Here is a 13,918-nt window from a genome sequence, read left to right as displayed (position 1 = left end):
CGCTTTGCAGACGTTCGCGCGGAGTTGCTGCAGCGTGGAACGGACGACGACGTTGATGCAGACAACCTCGACAGGCGACTGCTCGAGAGTGCGGTGACGTGGCGCCGGGTGCAGCAGGCATCGAAGCGGATATTCTCCATTCTGCAGGAAGACTGACGGGAGGAATCGCGTGCTCTGGCCGCCTTCAGAGCCACGCAGACCGGTCCTGCGCAAGACCCGCCCATGGACTCGACGGAAGCAGAGCAGATACTGCAACGAAGGCGTGAGGCGCGCAATCGAGGCGCTCGTAGTCGGCGCCGCTTCGCAGAATGGAGAGGCTCGGCGACGTCCAGATAGCGCCGGCACTGCCGGCTAGTGAAAGTGAAGTTGAAGTAGAGGAGGCAGGTTCTCCAGTGCCAGCGATTCTCCAGCAAAGCAGAGGCTTGCTTCCCTCGCTGACCACCACAGACGCGCGGGGATTGCGGCAGAACCTCAATCAGTAACGGTACATCGAGAGAGTTCGAGCCGGGACATTGGGTCCTCTACCTGGCGGAAGACGGCGCCGTGGAAGGCAACCGTCTTCATCTGCTGAGGTGGAACAGCAGAGGCAGCGACGCCGATAGAACGAGAGGGCGCGTAGGCTGCGTCACAGGCAGGCACGCGACATGGAGGTCGAGGCCCAGCCTCCCCCATGGAATGAGCTACCTGGCTCGGGATCACTCGAACGGAGGCCGGCTCAGAGTACAGCTGAAGAGGCGGCGGTTGCGGAAGATGCGACATCAGTTTAAGATAGATCTCTTCTTCTTTTCTGGCCTGCTCATGGTCGAGCACGTCGCGTAGACATGGCCTGGTCGCCAATCCGTTTCCAGGAAACTCGGTCCAGTGCTGCAGTCCTCCATCCACGGCTGCATCCGATCTCCGACAGGTTTGACTCCACCTGATCCAGCCAACGAGCTCGCTGTGCTCCTCTCCGCCTCGTGCCGAACGGATCGCTGACGAGCACCTTCCTGGTGGGGCATGAGTCCGGCATCCTCATCACGTGCCCCAGCCATCGTATCCTTCCGGCTTTGACCACCGTCAGGATATCTGCACCGCCAAACAGCTCAGCTAGCTCGTGGTTCATTCTCCTTCTCCACACGCCCTGCTCGCACACACCGCCAAAGATAGTCCTTAGCACCCGCCGTTCGAAAATAGCGAGTGCATTGGCATCCTCCGTTAGCAGAGTCCAGGACTCGTACCCGTAGAGGACTACCGGACGTATCAGTGTGCGATATATCGTGCATTTCGTGTGTTGCTGGAGCCTTCTGGATCGCAGAAGTTTGTGGAGCCCGTAGTAGGCACGATTTCCCTGAACAATCGTGTCCTCCTGTCAGAGCCTACGGCAAGCAGGTACTTTGTCTTCGTCGCATTGATCCTCAATCCAATTCTGTCGGCCTCGCGTTTCAGTCGGGTGTACGCGTCGCACACCGCCGCAGATGTCCGTCCGATGATGTCAATGTCATCCGCGAAGCCGAGAAATTGGAGAGAACGGGTGAAAATCGTGCCCCGGATGTCGAAGCCCGCGCTTCTCATGACACCTTCCAGAGCGATGCTAAACAGCAAACAGGAGAGTCCGTCCCCTTGCCTCAGACCCCGGTGAGATTCGAACGATTCCGACAGCATGTTCGATACTCACACCTTGCACTGCACCCCATCCATCGTGGCCTTCAACAGCCGTACCAGCTTCCCAGGGAATCCGTACTGCTGCATGGTGTTCCATAGTTCGGTCCGATCTATGGTATCGTAGGCCGCCTTAAAGTCAATGAACAGGTGGTGCGTGGGGATCTGATGCTCTCGGCACTTCTGGAGGATCTGCCGTAGAGTAAAGATTTGGTCGGTGGTCGATTTGCCTCCAACAAATCCAGCTTGGTAGCTTCCGACGAAATCTGTGGCAAGGGGCGCAAGTCTGCAGAAGAGTATTCGGGACAGGATCTTGTAGGCAGCATTCAGGACTGTGATGGCTCGGAAGTTAGCACAGTCCAGTCTGTCGCCCTTTTTGTACACTGGGTGTATGACACCCAGCTTCCACTCGTCCGGTAGTTCTTCCTGGTCCCAAATTCTTACGATCAGCCGATGCATAAGCGCGGCAAGCCTCTCCGGGCCCATCTTGAACAACTCTGCCACCAGCCCATCGCTGCCAGCTGACTTGTTACGTTTCAGCTGTTTGATGGCACTGATGACTTCGTCCAAGGATGGCGGGGGCACTTCGTCATCCTGCTGGCTGTCGCAATACTGCTCTCCTCTGCTTCCTGCAGGGGTCTCCCCTGCATCTGCTCCGTTCAGGTGCCTGTCGAAGTAGCACTTCCACCTGTCGATCACCTCTCGCTCGTCCGACAGGATATCTCCCTCCTCGTTGCGGCACATAGCGGTTATGGGAGTAAAACCGCCTCGTGCCGCATTCAGCATCCTGTAGAACTTTCGAGTTTCCCCCGACTGGGATAGCATCAGTTGCTCATCCGACTCTTCGAAGCTGCGCTTCTTGTCCTGGAAGAGTCGGGTCTGCTGCCTTCTCAGTCGTCTGTAGTCTTCCACGTTCTGCCTGGTCTCGCGCTGGAGCATGCGAGTACGCGCTGCGTTCTTCTCGGATAGTGCTCGCCTGCACTCATCATCAAACCATTCCTTCCTCCGGTTACGTGTTACGCGGCCAATAGTTTGATCGGCCGTGCTGCTGATGGCTTGTTCCATCGTACGCCAATTGTCATTGAGGGACATCGCCTCGAAGGTGGTGTCCTCCGGCAACGCTTCCCCAAGCGTGGTCGCGAAGTCCCTCGCCACATCAGCTTGCCGCAACCGATCTATGTCGAGCCTTGGGGTGGGCTGATAGCGCAGCTTATTGGCTGCACACAGTTTCTGGCGTAACTTAACCATAACCAGGAAATGGTCTGAGTCGACGTTTGCTCCCCTGTACGTACGTACGTCGATAATATCCGAGAAGTGCCTTCCATCGATGAGAACGTGGTCAATCTGGGAATATGTCTGCTGTGGTGATCTCCAGGTGTAGCTGAAGCGTGGTGCGTGCTGGAAGGAGGTGCTGCGAATGGTCATGTGCTTGGAGGAGGCGAAGTTTATTAGGCGAAGCCCATTGTCGTTTGTCAGCTGGTGGGCGCTGAAACTACCTATAATGGGTTTGTATGCCTCCTCCCTTCCGACCTGAGCGTTAAAGTCTCCGATGACGATCTTGACGTCGTGTTGTAGGCAGCGGTCGTACTCCCTCTCCAGCTGCGTATAAAATAACTCCTTATCGTCATCGGTGCTTCCAAGGTGCGGACTATGCACGTTAATAATGCTCAGGTTGAAGAACCTTCCACGAACCCTCAACCTGCACATCCGTTCGTTGATCGGCCACCAACCGATTATCCTCTTTCGCATCGCACCTATGACCAGGAACGCTGTACCGAGTTCATGCTTTTCACCACCGCTCTGGTAGATCATGCAATCACTGCGGTACGGGCGCTCCATAACTCCTTTCCAGCGCACCTCCTGAAGTGCTACTATGCCGAAGCCGCGGGCCCTCACCTCGTCCGAAAGAATGCGGGTACTTCCGGGTGCTGTGAGGGATCTGCAGTTCCATGTCCCGAGTTTCCAATCGTAGTCCTTGTTCAGTTGCGTGGGTCTGTATCTGTTAGTCCGATTCGAAATTTCTTGTTTACCTTTCGTTGCCTTTATATTGGGGGTGGCTTGCAAGGCCTCTCCCCCAACCCCCTGTCTCGTCGGAGGGCCTACGCATCCTAGCTGTTTAAAGTCCCGTAGGGTGCCAGGACAGAAGGGACATCCAGCTGCCCCTAACATGGAGAACAGACGCTGGCTGTCCCCCTCCGCTCAATTTAGCCATATACCCCATCTTCCCAAGGGGTTGGGTTTCCCCGTATACCCAAGCTCAGATATTTGTAGAGATATGTTACCATTCTGTACGACGGGGACGTATTGAGTCGGAGTAGGGTATGGAGTGCCTATATTATCCTTCTAGAGGCTTCGGATCCAGCAGCGCGCGCATCGCGTCCCAGATGCGTTGGAGTTGGAAACAACGAACAACACAACACAGGACGAGATGATGCGCATCCTCAAGGAAAAGCTGGGGGATGATCGGCAGAAAGTGGAGCGTGTAAGGATGAATTTCCAGGGGAATATTCTTCTGGAACTGTCCTGCAAGAGCCACGACGAGACGCTTGAGATGTGGCGGAAAGTGTCCGAAGCACTGGAGGGCAAAGCGAAAGCCCGACCACGGACCCCCACAACTCGCCTCACCTGCACGAACATTCCACCAAGCTGCACCAACGAGGAAATTGCAACGGACCTTAGCACAGCCCTGGGAGTTACGATCTACGCGGACCAGATCAGTACCGTTAAATCCAATTACGGAACGCTGGTCGCATTTTTCGGATGCCCAGAGGTGGCAGTAACGGACGACGTGCTACTAAAACAGCATGTTGTCGGATTCAGCCAGTGCTGCCGGTTCAAGAAGGTTGAGGTGAAGCGCCAATGCTATCGGTGCTACGAGTTTGGCCACATTGCCACTCACTGCCGTGGGAAGGATCGGTCAAGCAAGTGTCATCGATGTGCGGAGACTAAGCACTCAGGACCGTGCACCAAGGAACGGAAATGCCTCGTCTGCAAGGGCCCGGAAGCAATCGGGCACTCGTTCGGACAGCGCAACTGCCGCCAAGTAGGAGAAGGGGTAAAAAACCGGCCTCGTCATGATTAATGTCCTTCAACAGAACCTTAATCACAGCCAGCTGGCCCAGGACATGCTGATGCAGACTGCTCGGAACGAAGGCTGCGACATAGTGTTGATCGCCGATCCATATCGGATTCCGGAGAACAACGGTAACTGGGTCGCGGATCCGACGGGCAGAGTTGCAGCAGTATCGACAGGAAGATACCCTATCCAACGCATAATCGAGAATCGGCGGGATTACTTCGTCGTGGTCGAAATGCGTGGTATCGTTTTCTGCTCCGTGTATCTACCTCCTGTGGGGTCCGATTTGTCAGTGGAGGATTATCGACGCAAATGGACCGAAATTGCGTCGGTGATTCCGCGGAATCGGGACACCGTGATCGGCGGGGACGTCAACGCCTGGTCAGGAGCGTGGGGGATGGAACGCAGACACAACGATGGAGAACGAGTTCATAGGGGAGCAGTGGTGATGGATGCTATGGCATCACTTGAGCTAGTCTTGTTGAACCGGGGCAACCGGCCAACCTGGAGCAACAACAGTGGCCGTAGTTCCATTATTGACGTTTCCTTCTGCAGCTCGTCTCTTCTGGGGGAAAATAACTGGCGAGTCTGCGACGAAAATCCAAGTGACCACAATACCATCAAGTTTGCGGTCGGGAGGACGACGACGCAGCGTAACCTGGGACACAGTGCACAGCAGGCTTCGGAGAGCAGATGGGCAACCCGGTATTTCAACAAGGACTTGTTCGTTGAAATTTTGGGGTCACTGGACATCTACAACCGCACCCTCTTGGCGGACGAGTTGACGCAGGCAATGTCAACTGCCTGCGACGCGACGATGCCGAGATTGCCAGCAGCACGGGGAGGACGACGATCGGTGTACTGGTGGAATAACGAGATTTCCCAGTTACGTCGCACTTACATCGGGATGCGGAGAAGACTCAGGCGAGCCCGAACGGAAGAGCAGCGACAGGATCGCCGTCCGGCGTACACAGCAGCGAGAGCAGCACTGGAGCAAGCGGTCAAGCGGAGCAAGAAGGAGCAGGGCGATCAACTTCCGGAACAGCTGGGGCCTCACGGATTCGGGCCAGGCTACAAAATCCGGAGGCAGATGTGGCAAGGAGCCCGAGTACCGATGGAACGGGATCCAGCCAAGCTGCAGCACATCGTCGGCGAACTTTTTCCGGTGCAACCGCCCATGGAATGGCCCACGGCAACAGGATTGACGGACGAGGACACGGCACGGGATGCCGTTACCGAGGACGAGCTGGTGAGCATTGCAAAATCGCTCAATCCCCAGCGTGCCCCAGGAGACGACAACATTCCGAACGAGGCCTTGATTGCGGCGATGACGGCGTTTCCACGCGTCTTCATGAGAACGTTCCAGCATTACATCGATTCCGGCCACTTCCCCGTCGAATGGAAGAGGCAACGGCTAGTGCTGTTCTCGAAGGCCGGGAAACCACCCGGAGAATCATCGTCGTACCGGCCAATCTGCCTGCTGAGTGTTCTGGGAAAAGTGTTGGAGCGACTCATACAGCGCAGACTTACGGAGCATCTGGATGCAACGGGCGGTCTCGCTGATGCCCAATACGGATTCAGGAAAGGACGCTCAACCATGGATGCCATCAACAGGGTGATTGCCAACGGAAGGGTTGCGCTCGACAAGAAGCGCAGGGGCGATCGACTGTGTGCGATGGTGACAATCGACGTGAAGAACGCCTTCAACACGGCCAACTGGACAGCGATCGGAGCAGCTCTGCAGCGAAGGAACACGCCACCGTACCTCCAGGCGTTGCTGCGGAACTACTTCACCAATCGCACGCTCCACTACGAAACGGATGAAGGAATGGTCTCGTTACCAGTATCGGCAGGCGTCCCGCAGGGTTCGGTTCTAGGACCAACACTGTGGAATGTTATGTACGATGACCTTCTTCGTTTGGAGCTGTTCGGAAAGCGTGCGGACATTATAGGGTTTGCTGACGACGTGGCGTTTACCCTTATCGGGAGGGACCCGCAGGAAATCAGCAACCTTGCTACGAGGAACCTGGAGATGATCGAGCGTTGGATGGATGGAGTGGGACTGAAGCTGGCCCATCAAAAGACCGGCTACATGATCTTCTGCACTCATCACAACCCGCAGGTAGGTCAACTACGTGCGGGGGGACACACGATCGTATCCACGGAATCGCTCAAGTACCTGGGGGTCGAGCTCTGCCGCAAACAGCACCACGGTCGGCATTTGGAGAAGGTTTGCAGCAAGGCATCACGTATCACGAATGTCTTGACCGCTCTGATGCCGAATAAGTGTGGCCCAAAAAGCAGCAGAAGGAGACCCTTGGTTAACGTTGGGAATAGCATTGTCCGTTACGCGGCACCATCGTGGGGACGGACGCTTCTTCAGAAGGACGTTCACCGGACCACGGTTCAGAGGACGCACCGCACAGGAGTTCTTCGAGTGGCCAGTGCCTTCCAAACGGTCTCCTACGATGCCGCTTGCGTGGTCGCAAGCACTATCCCGTTAGTCCTTCTCCTAGAGGAGGACATCCGCTGCCACGACGAAAAGGTAGCGAGGGGAAGTCCAGGACCAGACATACGAAAGCGGCAAAGGGAAGAGACCATGGGACGCTGGCAACAACAATGGACAGCCGGAGCGGGGCAGCCGAGATCGCCGGGGATGAAGACGAGGAGAATTATCCCGGACATTATGTCCTGGGTAAATCGCAAGCACGGAGAAATTGATTTTTATCTCTCTCAACTCTTTACAGGGCATGGGTTTCTCCGGAGCTACTTCGTCGAAAAAGGCATCCTCGACGGCTCGCCAAACTGCCCGGTGTGTGAACACCAAGTGGAAGATGTCGACCACGTAATGTTCCACTGTCCACGGTTTGCTCGAACCCAACACGAGATGCAGCAGCAGAGCCACACCCGCTTGACGATAGAAAATCTTGCAGCGGAAATGTGTGCCAGCAGCAGCACATGGGAAGCAGTCCGGACCGCCGCAAGGACCATCTTCAGAAACCTCCAAGTGAGATGGAATGAGGAAAGTCCACCTACGGCCAGACGGAGACGACAACAACGACGGCGGAACAAGGAACAAACGGGACAGCAACAGCTGCCGCCGCGACCGCACCAAAGGATGACGACAATGGAAGCAGCAGCAGCAGCAACGAGTAACCAGAGCAGCAGCAGGAGCTAGACCCCACCGGAAGTAGCGGCTACGGACGGGCGGATTTAAGCAGCAGCAGCGGAAGGAAGGCACGAAGCAGCAGCAGCAGCTGAGACAACTAGGACGGATGACGCAGTAGCAGCATTGGAAAGCAGCAGCGCGTCAACAGGATGGGTGCATCGCACAAACGTTCCTGCATGGAGTACTACGCACATCAAGCGCATCGGCAGGGTTCGGATCAGGTCGAGGAGTGGTTTAGTTAGGGTCCCATCGGCTGCCGGGTCCGCTTCACGGGCCCAGCGTCACGATGAATCCCACATAACCCATCTCGGAGGGATTGGTTTGTAGCCGCAAGCCGCCCTTCGAGGTGGGTACCTTTTGAAGGTTCCCTCCCCGTTAACAAAAAAAAAAAAAAAAAAAAAAAAAAAAGAGGCTTCGGATCCATACCCATATCAGTGCGGTATGGCTACATACACTGACAACAGAACAAAAAAGATAGATACAAACGGCGAAACTCTTCAAGTTTATATTGTTAGGCCCTCAAAGTGTGAAATTCCCGGCGGGGCGAATTCTTAGGAGGTAACTCCCGTCTGCAGGCGCGGATCTAGTGAAAAGAAAGAAGAAGAATAAAAGATCCAAGAATTTAAAAAAAAGACCGAACTACGCTTTAATCGATGGAAAATTTTACAATCTACTATGCCACCGTTGATTCGTACTTAAGGAATGCTAGAAATTGATGCAGGTGTTGTTGGTGTTGCCAATATACAATACAGTGTTACCTTCACAAAGGATTTTAATTTGTTTTGAAATAAAGGAAATGAAAATGATTGAAATGTGATTAATCCATTGAAAACCCAAAATACATTTATTTCATTTTTTTTTATTTTAAAATCAACAAACGCGTAATCAAAGTCATATTGTTATTATCAAACCTACTCCGCATGGTTCGCAATATTTGTTTGTTTTTTGTTTTTAAAATTTATTTTTTGATAGCACGTTGCCCCTTTTGACAAAACGGTGCACCAGGCACTTTGGGGTCGTGTGCGGCAATTTAGTGTTCATCGTATCACAAATTAAGATTGCATCTCAACGCAAAATATAATGTATGGCCTATGGCTCGTGTTCCAAAAAATACATGAAAAGTTCCATCATCGGTACAGCTTCCCTGATAGGGTCGTTGTATGTTATGATTCAGTTCCATTGTAGACACCATCTGAAACAGACGCGTAATCGAACAACGCTAGAACAACATGTGGCCGTGCGTAAGGCCATTAATTGTGATAATCTTCGTAGGTGCTGCTCATGGGTAAGAAGAAACGTTTGTGGTAGTTTCAGTGTTTAGTAGTTACTATTGTTTTATGAATAATTTTCGTACCTGGTTTCAGAATGCTGGTCGTGGGTCCTACATTCATTCGGGCCAATCAGAACTACACAGTTGTTGTTAGTAATTTTCTACCACATCTGAGCAAGGTAGAGTTAACGTTGCGGATGGTGGGCGAATCGGACGATGGTAGAACGATTCTTAACGTAACGGAGATAATTGAAGTGTGGCGGAGGACGACTAAAGATATTACGTTCCATGTAAGATGAGCACATACAAACAGACGAGTGTGTCGATGTTAAACCTGTACTTTCTTACAGTTGCCTGAAGACTTATCAGCTGGGAATTACCGAATCATTATTGATGGACAACGTGGCTTCAGCTTTCACAAAGAAGCCGAATTGATGTTCCTCAGCAAAACCATATCTGGTTTAATACAAATTGATAAGCCCGTGTTCAAACCCGGCGATAAGGTTCAATTTCGGGTGATAGTGCTGGACGCTGAGCTGAAACCTCCTGCACGCGTAAAAACAGTTCAAGTGACGATCCGCGATCCTCAAAACAATGTGGTCCGGAAGTGGTCATCGGCAAGATTGTACGCCGGAGTGTTTGAGAATAATCTTCAAATTGCGCCAACTCCAATGTTCGGGATGTGGAACATCTTAGTATTGGTCGACGGAGAAGTACTCGTGTCCAAGACATTCGAGGTAAAGGAGTATGTGTTGTCTTCATTTGACGTAGAGGTGGTACCAACCGATGTTCCTCTGGAGGAGCACCAAAGTTTGAGTTTGACGATAACAGCCAACTATCACTTCGGAAAACCAGTGAAAGGGCATGTCATGGTGGAGCTGTACTTGGAGGACGATAAGCGAGATCAGGTGAAAGAGTTCGAAATGTCCGGGATTGGACAGGTGACTCTCCGTTTCAATGAAGAACTGGAACTGTTCAACGATCAACAGGATGTACTTGTAAAGACGACCTTCGTGGAGCAGTTTACAAGTAAGAAATGTGTACAACATTTTTGGTTAATGACTATGAATGATTCTCAATTATCTGTTGTGTAGGTTGGACTGTGGTGAAAGAATCTCAAATCACTTTGTACAAACATCCGTACCGCGTGGAACTGATCAAGGAAAGTCCACAATTCCGCCCAGGTCTTCCCTTTAAGTGTACGCTTCAGTTCCGATATCACGATGGAACCCCTGCTAAAGGTGTAACCGGTAAGGTGAAAGTGATGCAGGTCGGATACGAAACAACCGCCACTAGTAATGATGAAGGTTTGATCAAACTGGAGCTGAATCCGAGCGACCGTACAGACACGATGATTGTATACGTAAGTGATTTCTAAGTGTATAATGGAGTAAGTGAAGTACTTCATGTATGTTGAATAATTTTACAGTTTTCTAACGAAGATGATGGATTTTTCTTTAACGAACAAGTGGACAAAGTGGAAGTCTTGACGAATGCATACCTGAAACTGGAATTAACATCTCCGTGAGTAGGAAAATACATTGTTAAACATTGACGTGACTTTAGAAAAATCGTTTTCGTTGTTTCCAGTGTTGTGTTGCATAGTATGTTGCGATTTGTGGTTACATGTAGCGATGGTGTTAAATTCTTCGCGTACTACGTTGTGTCGAAGGGCAATATCGTTGATTCCGGATTTACCAGAACGAACCAGCAGACCAATCATCTGCTTCGGTTCATGGCCTCAGAGAGGATGCTACCGAAGGCGAGAATTATTATAATAACCGTAGCTAACCAAATTATGGTTCACGACGTTCTGGACATAAATTTCAAAGAGCTACAAAACAATGTAAGTAGAACTCCAATTACTTTTACCTTTTTACCAGCTAAATTCAAACGATTAATTTTACTTCACTTAAAAATTAGTTTGAATTGAGCATAGACAAGCAGAATGTTAAGCCGGGAGAGCAAATCGAACTCCGAATGTCTGGACGACCGGGAGCGTATGTGGGATTGGCTGCTTACGACAAAAGTTTGCTGTACTACAACGCCAACCATGATATATCCTGGGAGGACGTCATGCAACTGTTTGAAGGATTTCATGCGATCGATGAGAATGAGTTTGACATGTTTGATGTATGATGGAGAAATTATTTTGAAAACATGATAACATTTCAATAGTATGTTCACTTCACAGAATACAGGACTGTTCGCGAAGACGTTGGATGACATCAAGTTTAATGAAGTCCACGATATGTCGGCACGACATGGACTGCAGACAAGCAATCCCAACACCAAATTACCCTTGTACCGGACAAACTTTCCAGAATCGTGGTTATGGAAGAATGTGACCATTAGAAGATCTGGAACACGTACAATTTACGAGGATGTGCCAGATTCGACCACATCTTGGTACTTGACGGGGTTCTCCATTGATCCGGAGTATGGTTTGGGCATCATCAAAAAGCCCATTCAGTTCACAACAATCCTACCATTCTACATCGTGGAGAATCTTCCGTACTCCATCAAACGAGATGAAGCGGTTGTGTTAATGTTCACACTGTTTAACAATCTTGAAAGAGAGTACAACGCTGATGTGACTCTGTACAACGTGTTCAATCAGATGGAATTTATTGGACGACCAGTGGAAGGTGAATGTCGTTAACCTCTTGAAGTAATCTTTTCCATTTCAGTACATTATACTCTTATGTTTGCAGCTGAAAACTACACGAAATCAGTAAGCATTCCTCCGAAGGCTGGTGTGCCGATCTCATTTCTGGTAAAGGCACGATCACTCGGAGAGATCACTGTACGGATTGAAGCTACGATTAAGTCTATTCAAGAAAAGGAAGGACTGGAGAAAGTGATCCGTGTCATGCCAGAAAGTTTGCTACAGCTAAAGCAAGAATCTCGATCGTTTTTCTTCGATACATACAGCCATCGCACCTTCTCTATTTATTTAGATATCAAATGGTCGAAGGTAGACAAAGATTCGATAAAGATTATGTTCCGAGTGAATCGTGAGTATTAAAAAGTATAAAGAAATCGTTTTAAATGTTGTTGATATTGATATATCTTTTTGTGCATCTAGCCAATCTGCTTCAAACTCTTACTATAACAGACTTGGATGATCTGCTTACTGACTCGAGGGGTAATGGAGAGCAGAACATGATTACCTTGGCACCAAATATCCTGGTGCTCGACTATTTGCATGCTACTGGTTTGGAGGACCAGAGTCTGAGAGATAGCGCTACCAGTTTGTTGCGCCAAGGGTACCAAAATCAGATGCGTTATCGTCAGACAGATGGATCATTTGGTGTATGGCAACATTATGGTGGCAGCGTCTTCCTTACTGCTTTCGTCACAAAATCGATCCAAACGGCGTCGAAATATATAACCAAGTTTGATGTGGCTATGGTCGAGAAGGCTTATGGTTGGCTTGCTTCAAAGCAACACAGCTCGGGAAGATTCGATGAGGTCGGTTACGTGATCAACAAAGATATGAAAGGTGGTCTGGGTAACGGCATTACATTGACCTCGTTTGTGGTGACAGCGCTTCTAGAGAACGAGAACGCCAAAGTAAAACACGCGTCAGTGATCCAGAAGGCAATGAACTATCTCAGCAGTAATGTGGAATACATCCGAAATCCTTACGATCTGTCCATTGCGACCTACGCGTTGATGTTGTACGGACATGAAAAGAAGACTACAGCGTTAGAAAAGCTCGTCGGTCTTTCTACTACCACAAATCATGATAACGATATGGTACGGTACTGGAACACGACCAACAGCATAGAAGCGACCGCTTACGCGTTGTTGTCATTTGTATTAGCGGAGAAGTATGAGGACGGTTTTCTGGTGATGCGATGGCTAGTGAATCAACGCTATTTTACCGGAAGCTTCCCACGCACTCAGGACACCTTCGTAGGACTAAAGGCACTGACAAAGTTGGCGGAAAAAATCTCTCCCTCCCGAAACAACTACACCATACAGCTGAAGTATAAGAAGGCTACGCGGTATTTCCACATAAACTCACAACACGTGAATATTATCGACTTCGAGGACATACCGGTGGACACAAAGTATCTGGAGATCGTCGTCGATGGTATCGGGGTTGGATTATTGCAGGTGGTCTATCAGTACAGTTTAAATTTGTTGAATTTCGAGAATCGTTTCATGTTGGATCTGGAGAAACAGAATACGACCTCTGACGACGAACTTCGACAAGTGGTCTGTGCTAACTTCATTCCGAAAGGGTCCAATGAACGTTCCCACTTGGCGTTGATCGAGGTGACCTTCCCGAGCGGATATGTTGTCGATCGGAATCCCATCAGTGAGCAGTCTTCCATTAATCCGATACAGGTGAGATAATTAAAAAAAAAGAAAAGATAAGCAAGACCTCTAACCAATGCAATTATTTATAGAACACCGAAATTAGGTACGGCGGCACATCCGTTGTTGTGTATTACAACAATATGGGCTTCGAGTGGAACTGCTTTACCGTGACGGCTTACAGACGGTTGAAGGTGGCTCTGAAGCGTCCAGCATATGTAGTCGTGTACGATTATTACGACCCCAGTGAGTATTTAAGATGCAAATGGTTGGAAAATTCCACTGACGAGAATTTATTTTCAATTTGTATTCTTTTTTAGCTTTGAATGCCATTAAATTGTACGAAGTGGATAATCAAAAAGTTTGCGACATATGCGACGAAGGTGATTGTCCCAAGCAATGCAAGAAAAGAGTTTCTTGACTGTTACATATAAAA

General features: G+C 50.2%; 1 protein-coding gene across 1 annotated transcript; it reads left to right on the top strand.

The window, feature by feature from the left end:
• The first annotated feature begins 8,758 nt into the window (after positions 1 to 8,758).
• LOC125769041 (CD109 antigen-like) lies at positions 8,759 to 13,871 on the top strand. Its single transcript, XM_049437443.1, has 11 exons — positions 8,759 to 9,168; positions 9,248 to 9,443; positions 9,504 to 10,182; positions 10,248 to 10,516; positions 10,583 to 10,677; positions 10,744 to 10,999; positions 11,077 to 11,286; positions 11,348 to 11,801; positions 11,868 to 12,170; positions 12,242 to 13,512; positions 13,575 to 13,871. Exons 1-11 carry the CDS (start codon positions 9,113 to 9,115, stop codon positions 13,800 to 13,802), a joined length of 4,017 nt encoding a protein of 1,338 aa, XP_049293400.1. The 5' UTR covers positions 8,759 to 9,112; the 3' UTR covers positions 13,803 to 13,871.
• Positions 13,872 to 13,918: the final 47 nt, after the last annotated feature.

This window comes from Anopheles funestus, chromosome 3RL (assembly GCF_943734845.2).
Source record: "Anopheles funestus chromosome 3RL, idAnoFuneDA-416_04, whole genome shotgun sequence".
In the NCBI taxonomy this organism is placed as follows: domain Eukaryota; kingdom Metazoa; phylum Arthropoda; class Insecta; order Diptera; family Culicidae; genus Anopheles; species Anopheles funestus.
The sequence above is the reverse complement of the archived record's forward strand: the minus strand, read 5'-3'. Positions and strand labels throughout refer to the sequence as shown.

What these genes read in the sequence shown, in the direction of transcription:
- LOC125769041 (XM_049437443.1), top strand. Translation starts at nt 9,113, where the DNA reads ATGTGGCCGTGCGTAAGGCCATTAATTGTGATAATCTTCGTAGGTGCT. An exon ending in TTCGTAGGTGCTGCTCATGG is followed by an intron (nt 9,169 to 9,247) that starts GTAAGAAGAAAC and finishes ACCTGGTTTCAG; the next exon opens with AATGCTGGTCGTGGGTCCTA. An exon ending in CTTCCATTAATCCGATACAG is followed by an intron (nt 13,513 to 13,574) that starts GTGAGATAATTA and finishes AATTATTTATAG; the next exon opens with AACACCGAAATTAGGTACGG.